General features: G+C 31.3%; 2 protein-coding genes and 1 long non-coding RNA gene across 3 annotated transcripts; 1 reads left to right on the top strand and 2 right to left on the bottom strand.

Moving 5' to 3' along the window:
• The first annotated feature begins 949 nt into the window (after positions 1-949).
• Positions 950-2770, top strand: LOC128396716 (arfaptin-2-like). Its single transcript, XM_053357324.1, has 2 exons — positions 950-1367; positions 1654-2770. The coding sequence occupies exons 1-2, from the start codon at positions 1073-1075 to the stop codon at positions 2484-2486; spliced, it is 1128 nt and encodes a 375-aa protein (XP_053213299.1). The 5' UTR covers positions 950-1072; the 3' UTR covers positions 2487-2770.
• Positions 2771-2793: 23 nt separating this feature from the next.
• Positions 2794-3936, bottom strand: LOC128396717 (uncharacterized). Its single transcript, XR_008326844.1, has 2 exons — positions 3814-3936; positions 2794-3691 (listed from the first exon to the last, which is right to left on the bottom strand). It is a non-coding gene; the product is annotated as an uncharacterized LOC128396717 (long non-coding RNA).
• Positions 3937-6787: 2851 nt separating this feature from the next.
• LOC128396714 (zinc finger protein 423 homolog) lies at positions 6788-9267 on the bottom strand. The gene is made up of 3 exons (XM_053357323.1): positions 9080-9267; positions 8575-8987; positions 6788-8322 (listed from the first exon to the last, which is right to left on the bottom strand). The coding sequence occupies exons 1-3, from the start codon at positions 9192-9194 to the stop codon at positions 6991-6993; spliced, it is 1860 nt and encodes a 619-aa protein (XP_053213298.1). The 5' UTR covers positions 9195-9267; the 3' UTR covers positions 6788-6990.
• Positions 9268-20471: the final 11204 nt, after the last annotated feature.

Here is a 20471-nt window from a genome sequence, read left to right as displayed (position 1 = left end):
GAAAAAGGAGACTGATTTAATTAGCAATTTAGAAACAATCACGATACAATTGAGACAATGGTGAATTGATTTAATTATCTTGTTCATTGAAGAAATTGTCAGTTATTGTCTATTGATCAACTGATCTTGATTGGTGATAATTTTCAGAAAGTTAAGTCAATGCTCTGGGAAAAAAATTCTGATTCATTATTTTTACCCCATGGATGGAATCGTATTGATTAATTTAAATTCATTGAAATCAATTGATTGTCCACAAATTTAATCACAATCACAATTTTCCATTGCTTGATGATTGAGGCCAAAAAAATCGCTCGATAAGAATAAGAAATGACCAAAATTTTCAGGAAAATTCGAGTCAACAAATGAGTGAATCTTCATTCATACAATTCCATAAGTTAAGATCATTAATCAATCAGGTTCAAACGAACGTAACTAAATTGATCAAGATAATTAAATATCATATCAATTTTTTCAGAGATAATTGAGATTCGTAACAATTAATCACCAAATAACAGTAGTAACTACTTACAATAACAATTTACTAAATATCTCTATTCACTTTTGAGTAACTTTTTTCATATTTGGACCTTAATTCATATATATATGACACTGATTAAAGAAAATCAATCAAATATAATAAACTTAAAATTAAATTAATTCGAGTAAATAAATTAACCTAAAAAAAAACACCAATTGATTAAAATACTTCAAATGAACCGTTTGAATTTGGATCGAATGACAAAATTTCCAATTGTCTTCTCACCCCATGGACGGGAATCATATTGATCACGCCACGAATAAATTGCTCAATGGACATTGGACAAAATTACGAAAAATGAATGAAAAAGACAACAATTTAATTCTTAATTCGATACAATTTAAAGATCCCTCACTTTCTACCGATCCATTGAAATGATGAAGGAAAATCAACCAAGCATGTGTGTGGATTATGATTCAAGCAGAAATAACAACAAACCATTTTGACATTTGGACGCTTTTAATTTGGTCATTTGTTTGTCTCTTTTTGTTTTCATAATCTTCTTTTATTTCTAATAGATTTAAATTGTTGGAAATGTCATCCAATTTTGGTACAGTTAATCCACTTCACTATTCCATCCCTTCAAGTCCCGAAATGACCGAGATCTCAATTGAAGAGACAAACAATGCAACCGATGTTGTTGTCACCAGCAAAGATAATAACATTTCCTCTCGTCCAGCGACATTACCTGTGTCCTCGCCCTTTGGCCCTCCTGGTTTACCTTCAACAACCTCATCTTATTCAACTAAAAATGGCATTGACAGTGAAACTAATCCATCAATTTCATCCAATTATCCACTTGGATCAACACCCAAAAGTACACCAATAGGTAATAAGGATAACCCAAGTTTCCTATTGACAAAATCATTTATAGTTTCTTATTATATTTCTCCGGATTTTCATTCATTTTACACATTAACCATTTTCTATCCAATTAATTGTGTTCATTTCAACCCTTCTATTCATATCACTATATTGATAAATTGTATTGATTGTCACTTGGAAATGTTTCTTTGTTTACACCTTCCTATAAGATACCATTTAAGTGGCAACACCTAAATTAAGTAAAGTTTAATGTTTCTAATGGTTTGATTTTTACCTTTTCTCATTTTCAGAAGCAATCAAGGAATGGTCGATAACAACATTTAAATGTACTAAACAATTGGTTAATGAGAAATTAGGAAAAGTTCAACGGACAATTGATACTGGATTAGAAAGTGAAATTGATAAATTAAGAGAGACCCAGAAAAAATATTCCCACATCTTGAGGATCGCTCGAGATATGTCATCGATGTATTCATCTCTAGTCCAACAACAGATTCTACTTTATGAATCGCTTAGTGATCTCTCATTAAAAGAGCCGAAAGTAGACACTAAAATATCTTCATCGTCATCGAGTGTTACATCAAATGTAAGTGGCGGTGGAAGTTCAGTTGGAGGTGGTGATGGAAATGGAGAAGATGTTAATAATTCACCGAGCAGTTTAAATCTTTCAGCTGATTTCCGACAAAATGCTGAAATGTTACGTTTGGTTTCCAAAAATGGTGAAAAATTGATTTTGGCTCTTCGATTTTTCTGCTCCAATTTATCAACTTTAGTCAATAAAACCATTGACGATACCATAGTTACGATAAGACAATTTGAACAAGCAAGATTAGAGTATGATGCTGAACGTAATAGCGTGGCAAACTTGCTACCAGCTCAAGCTGCGGCTGCAGCCAGCACCGAGAATCTAATCGCTGCTCGAGCTAAATATGAAAGACTACGACAAGATGTTATCATTAAGCTTAAATTCTTGGACGAAAATAAGGCGAAAGTGATGCACAAGCAACTAATTCTATTCCACAATGCCTTTACTGCTTATGCCTCTGGAAATGCTTCGACATTGGACTCTACACTTCGACAGTTCAGTATTAAAGCGACTCCTCAGTCTTGGCTGGAAAAATGAACAGGAAGAACAGGAAGAACAATCTTGTCCCAATTTGAATTCTATCGACTAAAATTAATAGAGAGAAAGAGAGAAAGATTAATAAGTGCAAACAAGAAAATCCAACAAATGGAACTGAAATAATTTGAAGAAACAAATCAATTCCTTCCACAATCAATTTCTAGTTGGTGATTCGAGACGAAAAATGAAAATCTTAAAGTTAACAGAAAGTTCTAATCATCACCTTCTCAATATAATATCTTCGTGGCTCAGTTACGTCTAATAAAATGGATTTTACCATTGAATCAGTTTCATCACACTAATTGCATTCGGTTAACTTGTACTTTAATTGTAGCTTTATGTTGATAATGAGATTTACATTTTGATTACTTTTCATTTATAAACCAATAAAAATGGACATTAACTAATCATAACACAAAACAGTAACATCTAAGCGCGTGCATGATGCGATTGGCACGAGGAATCTCCAAGAAAGTGAAAGAGAGACAGAGACAGAAAGAGAGAGAAAATAAAAAGAGATAAAATTGAAGAAAGAGAGAGAGGTAAGAAAGAAAAGAAAGAAATTTGAGAGAAGCGCAAATTCTGTACAATTGGGGACAAATTCGCCGCAATCTCGTGAGAATTTTTCATCTTCGAAGTCGACTTGGCTCAGAAAATTAACGTGAATTCGATTGCGGATTCACAAACTGAATGCAATCAAAAGTTTGCATTGATTTTCTTTGGTTTGATGATAAAAATCTCTCGGTAAGAATAAGAAATGGCCAAGATTTTCAGGAAAATTCGAGTCAACAAATGAGTGAACCTTCATTCATACAATTCCATGAGTTAAGATCATTAATCAATCAGGTTCAAACGAACGTAGCTAAATTGATCAAGATAATTAAATATCATATCAATTTTTCAGAGATAATTGAGGTTCGTAATGATTGTTAATCATCGATTGAAGTAGCTACCGTTGCACCGATGAATAATCTATAAATATCTCCATTTTCTTGGAATTGTTGTTTTCATTTCCTTTGGACGTACACATTTTTGCCACAGTGAATATGAAAAGTTAATCAAAGATGATCAACTTGACATTAGATTGATACGAATAAATGAAAACAAATTGCTCTTGCACCACCAATTCACCAAACCAATCGTTTGAAACCATATCGCACAGAGTATTAATTCATTTTTCCAAGTAAATTGTCATCTCCTTCATCCTACAAAAATAATCAACAATTAACATTAGGCTTTGTCATTTGAAATCTGGTAAAACAATCAAAATAAAGGAGGTATCCCCGATATTAGATAACAACATCAATAGATCACGATGTGCACATACCTTGAGAAATACTAGCATCATGTTAATAGAAAGTTGTAAATTACGATTCATAATTAACGCATCAACAATTAAATTGAAATTTGATTTGATTGTTTATCAGATTGAAAAAAAGTTCATCTGCTCTAATTATCCACCAACAGGTGGCAGTAAATGTCAGTAAATTTTATCTCGTTAATTTCGAAGGCGCGATTTTCAAATGTCAAATTTTCGTAAACAAATTTTGTTTAACAAAATTTTGATTAAATTAATACATTTACACTAAAAAATTAGCACAATTAACTAGACATGATAGCATTAAATTTTCAAGAGTGATTAATAATTTAACAATTTACCAAAGAATGAGAAACTAATTTTCAGCCTTTTCCATCAATTTATCATCGAGTAAATTAATTTCATCAAAAGCTTAAATGAAACAAATTAACTAATTGTTATTATATGACACGAATAATAATAACTATTGAAATTAATTCTATTAACTATTAAATTAACACAAATCAATATACATTTAATTACTCTTATTGTTCATTAGCTTTTATTAAAATACCCACAACACTTCATTAATTACAATGAGTGAAACTTTTAATTACTATTACCTAATTATTGAAATTAAAACAAATCAAGCCAATAACTTTTTCTGATTAAATATCAACAATGAAACTAATTCATTAATCATGCACCAATGAATATCATTAATATATAAACAAGAAAAATCTAAAGTTAATTATATCCAATTGCATGAGAACTGAGCATCAGAACGAGTGAAAACTTTTAAAACACTTTCATAGGGAAAAAAAGTTTTTTATTTCTCATTAATAACAATTAAATTGTTACGAATCTACAAAGATTAAAGTAACACTAATTTCACCAATGACACCCAAACTTAAATTACATTTAATTACCTTGGCATAATAGTTAATTCCTTCATTTCCTTTTCCTAACAACAACAACAATCTAAACCTTATTAATTATCATCTCTCAATGATTGTAACTAATTAAAATACTGACAAAAAACTGTTAACCAAAGCTTGGTGTCAATTAAATTGTAACTTGTTTTCTGTAAGTGATTAAGATTGTAACGTTGGCACCATTCAAAGACCCCACACCAAACAAATTAACGGCTCACGGGTCCATTCATATTTTGTATGTTAATTTAATGATAATCATGATTAAAATAATTTCCTCGTATGTCAACTCGTCCCTTTTGACCTCAAGCTTCCGTTATTATTATTAACATATAATCGCGAACCCTTTTCATATAATTGAGAAGCGTTCATATCGACTCACCTTGTTGCACGTACCATAATAATAATCATGACAGTTAACATGATTATCATGATTGGTGACTGTCTAGCCCACAAGAACATGGTTTTCATTATCTTATATATTATAAATATATAAGATGATTGCCTGAGGGCAAAAAAGGAAAGAAGAGATGAAAATAATATTAAGAAGAAAGAAAAAGTTAAGTGAGAAAAAAAAAAGTTTTTTTTTTCGTAATAGAAATGGCGTAACATGAATGAAGAGATGCTGTGAATGAATTAATGTTTGTTGTCAAGTTAATTGAATTCATCATTTTGGAGAGTTAATTTAAATTAATTTTAATTCGCGGTGATGGTGGTGGTGGTGGTGGTGGTGGTAAATTGTCCATCACGGACTTGGTCTCATCTTCTTGTTGCTCGGTCACACAATCCAAATTAATACCAATGCGTGTTTCCAACTAGATATACTGTATCTTCATCTTCATCTTCATCTTGATCATCATTATCATCATGATATAGTTTTGGAAACACGCACTTTTGTTGTTGTTAACAATTAACTCAGCTCAGAATATATTAAATATATTTAATTTTGTTTCTCTCTCTCTCCCTCTAATCCTGATGATGATGATTAAATAGAGACACTAATCAAGGAGAAACGCGTGTTACCCTACCATCAAATATGAATACAAAATTAGATTGTTAAGATGGTGAATTAAAAACCATTAATTAACTTTTATCAGATGAGATGACCACAAGTACGATGGTCATTATTATTAACTTGATTCATTCATTTTTTTTTTCATTTTCTAGGTGAAACCATTTAACTTTCAAGTCTTGATTCAATTAATGAATGAAAGTTACAATGGTTGGTGAAGACGGAAGATGATTATTACTATTATTATTATTATCATTATTATGATAACGACTTTGATAGTGATTAAAAAAGTTCTGACTTGAAATTATTTCATCGTTTTAATGACCATCACAATGTTGACCACTGTTACTGTTACTAAAAAAAACATTGCATGTCCGAAATCATCACTGACCATCAAGTAGAGTGTTGATTTTATCCCAAACAAAAAGTGGCCTCATTTTTGTCGTTAATCCGATAATTTGTTTATTTTCATTGTTATGGTATTAATATTAATCTAATTTCATTTTTAATTATCGTAACAATTTATCGTAACTATTAATTTCTCGTTTGTTGACAATCTTTCTGATTGTTTATCATTCATTTGTGATATTGGACTTGGAGACAATTTAATTGAACATGAAATGTTTAATTTATATATATTATTATTTAGGATAAGATTTTGTTGATTACAATTTTATTACAATTAAGATTAGTTAATTTAAGATATTGTTGTCGTTGGACTTTCCCTTTGACTTGAGTTATCATCACAATCACCTTGATCGTTACTGATATTCACAGAGATCTCATCAGTATCTTCATCATCTTCCTGATCATCATTATGATTGGAATCATCATTAGTTGTCTCAATATCAATATCGATTTCACTTGATTTCCGTTTTAATGTTTTCGATGGTTTACAATTTACCGTTAATTGTTCAGAGATAACGGGAGATAATTGATTCCTTTTTGGACTTGGTGATCTCGAACTTGTATCATTATGATTATCATTCTCATTGGTTGTGATACACTTTTATCCTTGTGATTAATTTTCGTGTTATTGTTATTGAGGTTCGAGGTGAACTGTTTGAATGTGTTTCTCAAGAAGATACTCAATGTGAAATTCATCAGGACAATATGAACATTTAAAATATTGACATTTAGGAGTAAACATTGAGAAAGGATTAACAAGATTACTGGTGGAGGAAACTAACGAAGAGGGCAAATGATGATTAAGGTTATTGAAGGCACTTGAATAGTGATTATGGTTAAGGTTGTGGTTGTGGTTTAGATGGTGATGTTGATTAGGGTGCGAGTGTGGTGATTATGAGAATGAGAATGAGGGTGAGAATGAGTGTGAGAGTGAGAGTGGGAATGATACGGCGATGAGACTAGATTACCATTAGTATTTGGTGAAAAGTGCGACACTTTAAGATGGACTTTGAAATCTTCTTGATTGGACCAAAGTTGATTACAAATTGAGCATTTGAATACTTTGCACTGGTTCGAGTGTTTCACTTGGAAATGGACTTGCAAGGAAACGTCAGTGTCAAACATTTCACGACAAATTGAACATTGGTACAAGTGATGGGAATGATAATCGATTAGGTGTTTGGTTAGATCATCTGATTTGGTGAATATCTTTTTACAAGATTCACAGGAAAACGATGAAACCATTGATCCTAAATGTGAATTGATTATATGAGATTCAAGTGATTCACTTGTAATTATTGATTCACAATAAGGACAAGGTAAAGTAGATGAAGATGATGAGGAAGATGTTGATGATGATCTTTCAATAGGTGAATTACCATGATGGTGATGGTGTTGATGATGATGTTGAGGTGGTGGTAAGGGTAATGGTAAAGGTGGAAGAGTAGGTGGATGAGGATGAGAAGTAACAAGTGAACCAGATGAATGAATTAGACCAGCAGCCAAATGAGACTTTAAATGAACTCGAAATGATTCAAAATCAGGGAAAGATGATGAAGGTGAACATTGATTACAAAAGAACGGAAGATTTGTTGAATTAAATGATGGAGATGAAGATGCTGATGTGTTGATCATTAAAGGTCCATTTGTTGAAGTAGATGTTGGATGTTGCTGATGATGATGAGGAGATGAAGATGATGAAGATGAGGAGGGTGAAAGGTTCATCAATGGTGACATCAACTTGGGACGTTTAGGTGAACCTCCTTGGGGAGATGGTGATTTACATTTTCCATTGGACAAATTAAGAGTTTGCTTATCATCCTTACACTTGGAACCATTATTATTACGAATGGTGGGTGATGAGGATGTTGAGGAAGAGGAAGATGATGATGATGAGGCAGCAACCGCCGCTGCTGCTGCTGCAGCCGCAGCGACAAGCCCAGGGTTCGGTGGTGGGGGTGGTAGTGTTGTTAATTGTTGCCAATTAGCAAATGCCGAAGCTGAATAGATTGAGTTCTGTAATAGCCCAGCGAATAGTAATTGATGCAAATGAGATTCACGAATATGAATATCAAGTGATGCACATTTATTACCACAAAGACCACAAGTAACTTGTTGTTGTTGTTGTTGATTAATTAAACTTTTTGTATCAAAATTATCTGACCTTCCATTGACCTGGTCAGTTATCTGTAAATAGAAAACGATACATTGAGTAAATATGTAAATTCTTGATAAAATATCGAGAGTTAAAATGTATTAATATTCTTGTATTTGATTTGCTATTTGATAGATTTTTGTTGTTTCTTGTATTAATAGATTAGGAGGATTAATGTTAAACCGATTAACAGATAAACTTTAATCTCTAATTTACCTGTTGGTCAGTTTTAAAGGTCATTTATGTTTTGTTTTATTGTCTTACAAAGTAAATAAGTGAATTACCTTTGTCTTTAGTTTTTGATGTTCGAGGCTCTTTTTAAATGTATCGACTCGTTGGTCAATTGTTGTTGATGGTGATTTTAATGATCGGTGGATAGTTTTCTCGTTTAATAGATTGTGATTGTTGTTCATCCCAATTAAAGGTTTTTTCATATCTAAATTAGTTGATTCTGTTGACATAATACTTGATGGTGTTAGAATTGGTCTAATCCTTGTTGATCCGTTAACTGTTAATCCATTTTGTAATCGTTTACAATTCTGTTTGTGGGAAGTTAAAGCGGCGGCCGTTGAATAGCCTCGATTACAAGTTGTACATTGGTGAGGTTTCATGTGATCATGAGTTTTCATGTGAATTTTAAGATGATCACTTCGAGAGAAAGCGGAATCACAATTATTACATTTATATCGACGATCACCTAGAATTTTGTTGGACAATTCAAGACAAAAAAATAGAGAGACAATCAACAATCAATTGAATCGCTTAATCGGATTATAACAATCAACTTACCTGTATGAATTTTAATATGACGATCACGACTTCGTTTGTGTTTAAATGTCCGTTGACAATATTCACAACGAAAAGGCATCAAAGTTGAATTAATTTGTTCTGATGTAAGAGACATGATGATGATAAGATTTCGGGAGAAAAAAAAAGTTAACAACAGAAAATATTAAGAGAGAGAGAGAGAGAGAGAGAGAGAAAATAAATTGTATCGAAAACAAAATAGTAACAACAAGATAATTAACAACAAGAGATTAATTGTTCAATTAATCAGTTTTATCCATGATGATAATCCGAGAACTAGAATATCAATTGGAAAGAATAAAAAACCAAACAAAATTATGAGAACGGAGGAAAAATGAAATAAGCGTTTAGATGAACGTCAAGAGAGAAACTAAAACCACTTCTTGCTTATTCCCTGAATCGGCTGGTGGCGCTTATCATCTTCCTTATCATCATCATCATCTCTTTCTCTCTCTCTCTCTCTCTCTCTCTCTCTCATCTCTCTTTCCTTCTATTTCCTTTATCTTCTCTTTCTTTTCTTCACCTTTTCTTCACGTTATCTCTATATCAACCTTTTCCTTCATCTCCTATAAACAACAACAAGAAGATGAAGATGAAGAAGAAGAAGATGATAGAGATTGAGAGAGAGAGAGAAGATGATGAAGAAGAAGATGGAGAGAGGATAATAAAGATTGTCTGTCTGTGGGTGGCATAAGAAGAAGATGAAGAGAAGGCGAGGGTTAGGGTGCCTCCGCCGGCCATTTAGGGTGGTCCGAACTTCTTGTTGCTTTATTATCCACTTTTTTCTTCATCTTTATTAGAGTTTTTTTTCTCTCTTCTCTTTCTAATTTTCTTATCTCTCTTTCTTTTTCTCTCTTTCTTCCAGATCATCCTCATTTTTTTCTTCTTCTTCATCACCATCATCACCATCATCATCTTTATCATCATTTCTCTTTCTCTTTGAACTCAATTTCGAGATGTAAAAAAAGGATTGAAACACCTTGATAACCTTGAGAGTCTCTTGGGAATGAAGAAAAATTTTTCTCAACTCAATTAATATTCAATTGGAAACAATCAGTTGATTGTTCATTGACTTAATGTTTATTCAATTACTTTTTCTCCATTTATTTTTTTTTCTTTCTTCTAATTGTCTCAACCTGTTGATTATTTTACGAACCATAAATCAACTAATCTAACAATTAAACTAATTATTCAATTGTAAGGAAAATTGAATCATTGAATCAACTGATTGGAGAGAGAGAAAGAGGAAAGAGAAAAATTCTCAACAATTGAAAATTAAGAAAAAGTTTTATCAATGAATTTTCATGTTAATTGAGATATCGAAATGGTCAATAAATAAGATAACAAAATGTCTTAATTAAATTGTTAACCATTGACATCTCAATTTTGTATAATTTATTTTGAACATCAACCAATGTAAAATTATATCTTCTCAAGGTAGTGGTTAAAGATGATGATGATGAGGAGAGAGAAAGAGAGAGAGAGAGAGAAGATAAACAAGAAGAAAGTAGCTACTATTAGAAGAGGCTCTTCTTCATCTCGCCCAAATTAAAGGTAAACCATGACCCAAAGAAAAGGTTCCTTTGGGTAGGGGCAAGAAGAAGAAGAAGAAGATGATGATGATGATGATAAAGCCTGAGGTAGAAAAGAAGAGAAAGCGATTGAGGGTGAGAAAAGAAGAGAAATAGATAGAAGACTTTTGCCCTGAGGGAAGCAGGTGAAATGATTCACTAATAGAGACATCAGCATCATTGAGAGATGATAATGATGATGATTATGAAGAAGAAGAAGAAGATGATGATGATGATGATCATAGAGCCATCATAGAACCACCCTGTAACCATTATGATTATTCTGGATACCACCATGAGAGGAATTAACTATCAACTCAAAATCGCCCAACAATTTTCATAGTTACAATTGACCTACGTCAAGGTGAGTGAGAATCAGAGATGATGATGAACAAGAAGATGAATAAGATGTTGAAAATGATGATGATGATAAAGATGAAGACCTCTCATTGAGTCGAATAATAATGATACGACCTTGGCTTTGCTCTTCATCATCATTCTTATCTTCATCTTCTCTCTCTCTCTCTCTCTCTCTCTCTCTCTCTCTCTCTCTCTCTCTCTCTCTCTCTCTCTCTCTCTCTCTCTCATCTTAGGATTTAGTGACCTGAAGATGTTTTACTTTTACCTTAATAATAGACAACATTGAGAAAAATAAGTTATTATTACAGATAAAAGTAAAAGATGAGGTGTAATTAGGAGATGATGATGAATATGAAGATGAAGATGTGGATGATGAAGAAGATTATATCCTTAGGGGATTTTATTTATCTTCTCTTTCTTGTCTTTCTTTTTTTTCTCTCTTTCTCCTTCCTTTTTGTAAACAGATTTACCTTTTTTCTTTCTTTACCTTTGCTCATTTAATGTGAGCACCCAAGTGATTTGTTTCCTTATCTTTATCTTCATCATCATCATCATCATAATTATCTTCTTATCATCATGATTATCATTAGATGTATTTTTATTTTCTTTAGATTGTTAATGATAATCAAATTTTAATCGCAAATAGAATGTTACCTTTTGTTACTCTCAAGATAAGTGAAAGTGGACATAACTGACCAATGGAGTTTTCAAAGAACCACAAAAATGAATGATGACCACACGGAACCATTTCAATATCGCCAACACTTTTTCCCTTTTTCTTTCCCTCTTTCTGGCTGACCCATTCTCTACTTTTCTCTACTTCTATTGACCCAATGTTTCTCTCTCATTCACTTTCTCGTTCAATTGACCCTTTGGTCAACGGTACTGATATTGACCATATGGTTTGGGGTCACTAATAAGGCTCGAAAAAGTCAACTGATCTTCTGTCATTTGAAGATGAAAAGATGTTATTGATGTTTAATGGTAACTATGATTCTTTGGTGTTGACCAATTGAACATTCACTTGGATAAAAAGAAAGAGAGTTGACCATAGTGACGGCGAACCCAGTTGATGACCATCGTTACTCTTGCTGCTTGACCAAAGACCTTTGACCATTTCTCAGTTTGCCTTAAAATCATCAATACATTATAATGGTCAATCATTTTCTTTTCTCTTTCTCCTTCCTTTTGTAAACAGATTTACCTTTTTCTTTCTTTACCTTTGCTCATTTAATGTGAGCACCCAAGTGATTTGTTTCCTTATCTTTATCTTCATCATCATCATCATCATAATTATCTTCTTATCATCATGATTATCATTAGATGTATTTTTATTTTCTTTAGATTGTTAATGATAATCAAATTTTAATCGCAAATAGAATGTTACCTTTTGTTACTCTCAAGATAAGTGAAAGTGGACATAACTGACCAATGGAGTTTTCAAAGAACCACAAAAATGAATGATGACCACACGGAACCATTTCAATATCGCCAACACTTTTCCTTTTCTTTCCTCTTTCTGGCTGACCCATTCTCTACTTTTCTACTTCTATTGACCCAATGTTTCTCTCATTCACTTTCTCGTTCAATTGACCCTTTGGTCAACGGTACTGATATTGACCATATGGTTTGGGGTCACTAATAAGGCTCGAAAAGTCAACTGATCTTCTGTCATTTGAAGATGAAAAGATGTTATTGATGTTTAATGGTAACTATGATTCTTTGGTGTTGACCAATTGAACATTCACTTGGATAAAAAGAAAGAGAGTTGACCATAGTGACGGCGAACCCAGTTGATGACCATCGTTACTCTTGCTGCTTGACCAAAGACCTTTGACCATTTCTCAGTTTGCCTTAAAATCATCAATACATTATAATGGTCAATCATTTTCTTTTTCTTTTTCTTTTTCTTTTTCTTTTTCTTTTTCTTTTCTCTTTCTCTTAATACTTTCTTTCATTTTCTTTTCTCTAATGAACTTACTTGGACACCTAATTTAGAGTAAAAACCTTAAGCGGTCATCTTTATCTTCCATCATCATTCTTCCCCACTGACCCAACCTTTATACATTCTCCAAGACCTTAAGTCACCCTGTGTGAATCTTTTTTACCCTAAGGTTAAACTGAAATATCTTCATCATCATAATCATCATCTTAGTCTTCATCTCCTTTAATTGGCTTCAGTTTCAAGTTTTTACTTTTTCTCTTCTCTAACCAGTGTTACCTTTGTCAGGTCACTCTCTCCCTTTTCTCTCTCTCTCTCTCTCTTTCTTTCTTTCTCTCTGTCTCTCTAGTTCAAAGGTCAAAGGTTCTTTCTTAGTTTTATATATAATATAAAAAAAGATACAGAATTGAACATATTATTATTATTTAAGTAGATTATAAGAAAGGTAAATATGAATAAAGAATCAGGAGTAACATTGAAGCAAAATTTGGTAGACAAGGAACAATTAGTTTCGCTGTTATATTTATCATCTTCATCTTTACATTTGCTATCCGATGGATATCATCATCATCATCCTCATCTTTTGCTGCCCAATTTTCATCGGTCAAGCCCCTTTCTTCATCTTAATCTTCTCCTTTCTTCTTCAAGTGAATTGACCGGTAACATCTTAATTTTTATGGTTTGGGATAGTCTCTCTCTCTCTCTCTCTCTCTCTCTCTCTCTCTCTCTCTTCATTACCTGGGCTCTCTTTCTTAATCATCTCTATCTTCTCATCACTATCATCATTACCATTGCAATGTCTCCATAAAAAAAGTCAGTAACATGTAATCATGAAAACAAACAAAAAATGCAAATTAACCTGAGGGCTTAAAGTGCGAAACAAAAACATTTGGTGTAACATTACACCAACTGGACATGAATGGACATTGCAAACGCTAAAATGATAACTTAATCAACAATATAATTACAACCAATGAGTAGTAAACAACAACGACAACAAAAACAATCAATAAGATAATCATTTGTAATCAACAATTTAACAACCAAAAAGTTTACCAAAAGTTGATTGAGTAAAAAATTGATTAGTAAATTCAATTAATTGATAAACTTTCCTAATTAATTTAATTCTCTTGCCAAGTTACAGATTAAGATTAATTTCCAAACTTATCAAAAAGATGAAGATGAAGATGTTCATGTTATTTTTTTCGCTTCTTCATTCACGTTATTGGCTATTTCATCCCAAGAGGATGATGATGATGATGAAGAAAAAAATTGTTGAGGTAATAAGGTTTATTTCTTCTGGGTGGTCGATTCATCTTCTTATTCATCTTCCCTTTCATCTTCATCCTCATCATCTCTATTATCATTATCATCGGGAAAAAAATGGACTCTACAAAAGGCCAGAAATGTTTTTCTCTCCAATCATAGAGATTCAACTTTTAGGGTCTTAGGTCAACCAGGGTAGAGGGTCAAGCGTCAGTTTAACAGTATCATTACTGGAATGGTTTTTAAAAGACTGGACGGACAACCGACTGACCTAAGATGATTTAAGTAAATCACTATTTAGTTAATCATTTGATAAATTGATTAATTGCTTCAATTTTTCCATCCATTAAAAGATATTTAATAAATTATCAACTTCTATGATCAATGGTCACCTAAACCTCGAGTGGTGGTCAAATCTTATCAACGACATCAACTGTCAACTCGTTGACCTTGGAAGATAAATGTAAATAGACTTGGACTCTTATGGACATTATAAATTTCATCCAAATGATGAGACGATAATTATACAATTGAGACTAATTAATATTTGATAATAAGTAATAAATTGTTATCGTTTGAAAATGTTTGAGGAGCAAAAATATTATTACATTGACCGTGAAAGTTTCGTCTCTTGAATTTTAACAACTGACCTGATGTGATTTATTTTGATCGCTTCTAATGTGACCTTTTCTGCTTAAAACTTGATCGCTAACTAGGTGGTTTAATTGTTGATTGTTGGTACAAATTATTGAAACAATTGTAGCCACTTAAATTTCTGTGATGATTTAATGGGATGAGAGTCACAACCATAAAGACATTTCTGAACTAGTTAACGACCCAAGATCCAGGCCAAACTCCGACCCGATGTAATTACTAAGACGAAACCATTAATCATATCGTTTAAATTTTGGTCAATTTCACTTTAGCTTTTAAATGTTTTCGAGCAAAAGAAACCCAATGGTCAATCTCAATTGACCCTTACACCACACACAGTACAAAGATGACCTTTTTTTTTGTTCCCGCTCGAATTACACTTTATTATTATTACTCTTTATTGCAACAATCAAATTAAATTGTCTATCGTTAACTAATTTTTTCTGTTTTCTTTTAATTTTATTACTCAAACAAAATGAATGTTTTTAGTTATTAATAGTTTACTTTTCTTGCTTCCATTTAATGTGTTAAATAAGCTTCTGATTGATGACAAAACAAAACAAAGCTAAATTGTTCCTAAATTGTTAACAATTTAAACTGGTTTAACTGGTAAACAAATCAATTTTAGTGGGTGGTAAATATGATGAGGATAATTTTCAACCACCTCTCCCAATTGATTAAGGATAATAATTAAACAGCCTACAGGTAACAAGTTTCTTAATTGTGTTGATACCAATTGATTACAGTCAATTGATTATATTGATAAGGTGATAGCATTTAGATTATGACAATTGGAAAGTGTAAATTGTGATTACTATTAATTCATTGAGAAAAAAAAAGATTTACAATTTAACTGAATCAATTGTGATAATCAAATGATTATTGTCACAATCAAATCGTTGAGACATTTGCGTGACTATTACAATCAACACAATTTTCACCTTTAAATCAAATTTAAATCATTAATAAAAATAATATTGATCATATATTGATGATCAACACAATTTAGAATACAATTTAAACTAATTAAATTGACAGTTAATCAATGCGAGGAAAAAAAAGTGTCTTTAATCAATCAATTAATTTCTTTAGGAAAAAATTACCATCATAATGATTAATTGTTGTTATTTCTTATAAATAGTTAATCATTAGTTAATCTTCAATGAACTTGATCAATAAAATGATTAGTAGATTAATGATAATCACCTTTAAACACCCAGTTAATTATCATTAAATTAATTGTCAATAAGATAATCATAATGATAACAATGTTTCAATAAAAAAAAAGCTTTAATCAAATTTTAACAACTAATTAAAGTTAAACACGAAATATAATTAAGGTTAAATCAGGTCACAAAGACAAAATCAATTGTTAATTGTTGGCCAGCTTCAATTATCATTTAGTTAAACAATCAACAGTGACCCAAACAATTAAATTTATCCATGGGAAAAGTATTAATATTAATAATAGATATTGAATATTAAGGCAAAAGTGACAATAAAAGGTAATCATTAGTGACAATTACCATTCAAATAATCACAATTAACGATAATTAAAGACTCTGAACCGGATACATTAAGATTATCAATTTAGATTCAATTGAATATCATCAGGTAAAAACCTCTTATTTGTTTATTCTCGGGTGTTTCCTTAATTTCTGCTTAAATTGTTATTATTATTACCACTTAAGACACTTTAACCTGTTAATTACTTGGGTTTGGATTTAAATTGTTATTGATTTAAATCATTATTGTAGGTTTTTAATCACAATTCAATTCGATAATATTAATAATATTGTTCAAGTTTTTTTCTTCTATTTTTTTTTGTTCCTGTTAAAATCACCATTTAAACGCCCGAAGTTCATGTTCATTCATAATTCATTGTTATCATGATGAAAATGTCTCTTGATTATGTTGATTAATATTGTAGACAATTAAATTTTCTCTCACTATCGAATAGAATTTCAAATTTCATGATTGATTAATAGAATAGCTGGAAAACCTTGAAGTTTATTGGATAAAATTGAAATTATTTTAGTTTCGTCTCAACGATTTAGCTAATCATCATCTTCACCATTGGCACGAAAATTATTATCATTATTTTAATTAATCATTAATCAGTTGGTCAATTAACTTTCTAATTGTGTTTAAGGTTTTGTTTTTCGTCTACTACTGTAGTAGTAAAGATATTAACTTTGTTACCTGTTAATTAATTGTTATCCCTGTTTCTCATTAACTTTAACTAATGAATTTGTTGTTCATTATTTTCAACTCAATCATTGATTTAAATTGTAATCATTTTAGTTCAGCTTTTTGATTATCAACAAAACATTCAGATGATTATGATGAACGTTGATTGTTATGATGTTGTTAATGATGATGAACTTTTTGCTTCTCATTTTTATTTCTCATCTTCCATTCACCAAGAAACTTGAATCTCTCAATTTTCAATTAAATTCAGGGAATCTTCGGAATTCCCGCCTTCGTTTCCATGCTTAGATTATTTAATAATCAGTCTAAGAATCATTATTATCATTATCATGCACGGAATCATCATGAAGATAATCATCCTAAGGGCAACTTCATACTGGTATCATAATCATTGTTACTCTCAATTCAATTGCAATTACAATTTATTTAAATCATCTTAATGTTTTCGAATGGTAAAAAAATGAAAGATCAACAATCATCATTGGTTGTATCATCTTCATCATGCTAACAACTTGAAACAATCAATTCACTCATTATGATTAAGTTCATTAAACTATATCATTAGTTTTGTGTAAGAAATGTCAATTGTTTGAATAATATTTATTTAGTTTTGTCAAGTTTTTCGATATCAGAATGGATATTTTTTTTTCTTTCGATGGAGATTGTTGTTTATACCACTGAAATGATTATTCTACTATAGTGATTTACTATTATAACGAAATAAATAAATAATTGGGTCAATTTTGTGACTAAATTTAAGGTTTAAAAATCGGAAATAGAATAGGAAGAAATAACAATATATGTCATCTGGAACTGGGCGATTTCCGGCTACTCTTCTTGTGACAGATACTAGAGGAAGAGAAAGGATTAAACAACAATGAAATTGAAAGTAATAGATGACAAGGGAAACAAGAAGAAGAAGAAGAAGAAGAAGAAGAAGAAGAAGAAGAAGAAGAAGAAGAAGATGTTGATTATGATGATGATGATGATGATCGTGGTTATGGAGATGATGGTGATGAGAATGAGGATGAAAAAAGAGCAAAATTGTATTAGAAGAGGCTAAATGAGAATGAAATAAGCGTAAACGCTTAGAAATATATTATTGAAAAGTTTTAGCCCTTTTGTGATTGCCCACAAAGCGATTTAATAGATTTCAAATGGACTTGGAATAGGTTAAGGGAACAAGAAGGGCGGAGGGAGGAGAAGGAGAAAGAGGAGGAGGTGGGGGAGGTATAACCATCTTCATCTCCGTCTCCATCTTCATCTTCATCTTCATCTCCAGCATCACCATCAATAGTAAAAGCAATATCACCTCCACGTCCACCTCAACCACCACCACCACCACCGACAACAGCAACAACAACAACAACAACATCTCCATCACTATGATGAGCATCATTACTAGAGAGGAAGGAAGAAAGTTGAATATTTTGTATACAGAGTTTGACCTTGATCCATTTAATATTAGATACAAAAGGAAAACCTTTTACATGGGGTCAATTGAGTGACCAAAAGTAACAATAATAATAATAACCAGATGAAAGTGAATTATGGACAGACAATTTAACATGAACAAGGAGACAATCGCATAGTCAAAGGTAAAAGAGGTAAAAATATTTTCCCTATTGAAATCGTAACCAAACTTTTCAAATAATAATATTGGAAATCATTTAATCTCCTACCAAATGATATATTTATTAAACCATTTTAATTGAGATATCAACTGAAATAATATTTAGTTTATGTTTACAATGTTTTAGTGTTAAATATAACAGTGATTACGGTAATTTCATGGATGATAACATTTTTACCTACATCAACGATCCACTGATTAGTATGATTACTTGTTGATAATTTTGTTGTTCTATGAAACTTGAAGGTTATTTTATTTTATTTTATTTTTCTACTTGTTGATGATGACCAATTGAGCTTCAATGGGCAGTGACTATTTGAATATTTCAATAACCTCAACTTGAATCTGGATAAAACATTTTATGATAATAATATAAATAGGAATTCGAGTAATAATAATAGATAATAGATAATAGATAATATTGAAAAAAAAGGTAAAATTTACTGGAAAATGACACTCAGGTGCTAAGCTGTTTGTATGATATGAGATTTCAAGACAATGGCGATTGATGTAAATATTTGCAAACTTATTTCAATAAAATCGTTTATAGGACGTGCTAAGGGAGTAAACACTCCAGAAGAGAGAGAGAGAGAGAGAGAGATATCATCTTTCTAAGGTCATCATCATCTCTCTTTCCACCCTATCTTTCATCTTGCTTTTCATCCTCATCATCTTCAACAGCAGCAACAGCTTCTTTTACACTGTTACTGGTCTTACCTTTGATTGTTTTATTTACAGTCAATCGTAAACTCAAACCAACAGGTAAACTACTCCTTAAACATTAGACCTTATGGATTTACATTTACCTGTAATTTTTTATGTACACTTTAAACTTGAGGTGTGGGTTCGAGGTGTTAAGATGGTCGATAAATATTAAAAAGTTAAGATTCAGGTAAAAAGGTATAATATCACATCAGAAGGAGATTAAAAAAAGCTTCTAACCCATGGAACCCTATCTTAATCTTAATCTTTTATGTAAATTATTATCAGTAAGAAAAGATCAAATAAAAATGGATCAACCTTTAAATTAATTCAAATGTCTCTCTATATGTATTTGTATTTGTATGTGTGTGTGTGTGTGTGTGTTTAAAATAAACAATCAAAAAGTCAACAATCAGTTAACAGTTTTGATGTTTTCTTTTTTTTCATTGAGAATCATTGAAACTTTTCAATTCCAACCAACAGATTCAATTTCATCGAGTTGTAAACAGAAAAAAAAACTGATCAATTTTCACTGACTCACACACGTTGAGCTGATCGATGACCATTGGTCAGTATGAGCTATTACTATCTGGGTGAGATTGGGATATTGAGATTTGAGAGGAAATATTAATATTAATAGAAGAAGAAAAAAAAACTTGACCATAATCAACCTTGATTACTAATAACAATTGATTATATGGTTGATTATCTTTCCCTTGGGAAGTTCTGGTCAGAATCATGATGAAAATCATTCATGAATAAGTTTAATTGTTTGAATAGTTATCATCATGTAAACCTAATCATCAATCTATGGGTTGAAAATAACATGATAACAAATACAAAAGGGTCAGTCAATTTTTCCTTAAAATGGTCAATCTATTATCAACTGACCCCCCCTTCTGAATTTATCATGATAATAATCAAAAAAGATTATCAAGAAACATTGTTGGTGGTTAAATCTAAATCAAGGTGAGGTTTTAATTGATCTAATTTAGTGTAATTACAACTGTTATTATTATCACAATTTGCTAAACA

This window comes from Panonychus citri, unplaced genomic scaffold, assembly GCF_014898815.1.
Source record: "Panonychus citri isolate SS breed McGregor unplaced genomic scaffold, ASM1489881v1 Contig00026, whole genome shotgun sequence".
NCBI lineage: Eukaryota > Metazoa > Arthropoda > Arachnida > Trombidiformes > Tetranychidae > Panonychus > Panonychus citri.
Note: the sequence above shows the minus strand (reverse complement) of the source record. Positions and strands in the feature narration are given on the sequence as shown.

What these genes read in the sequence shown, in the direction of transcription:
- LOC128396714 (XM_053357323.1), bottom strand. Translation starts at nt 9,194, where the DNA reads ATGTCTCTTACATCAGAACAAATTAATTCAACTTTGATGCCTTTTCGT. An exon ending in TCATATTAAAATTCATACAG is followed by an intron (nt 8,988 to 9,079) that starts GTAAGTTGATTG and finishes ACAAAATTCTAG; the next exon opens with GTGATCGTCGATATAAATGT. An exon ending in ATCAAAAACTAAAGACAAAG is followed by an intron (nt 8,323 to 8,574) that starts GTAATTCACTTA and finishes TTCTATTTACAG; the next exon opens with ATAACTGACCAGGTCAATGG.
- LOC128396716 (XM_053357324.1), top strand. Translation starts at nt 1,073, where the DNA reads ATGTCATCCAATTTTGGTACAGTTAATCCACTTCACTATTCCATCCCT. An exon ending in ACCCAAAAGTACACCAATAG is followed by an intron (nt 1,368 to 1,653) that starts GTAATAAGGATA and finishes TCTCATTTTCAG; the next exon opens with AAGCAATCAAGGAATGGTCG.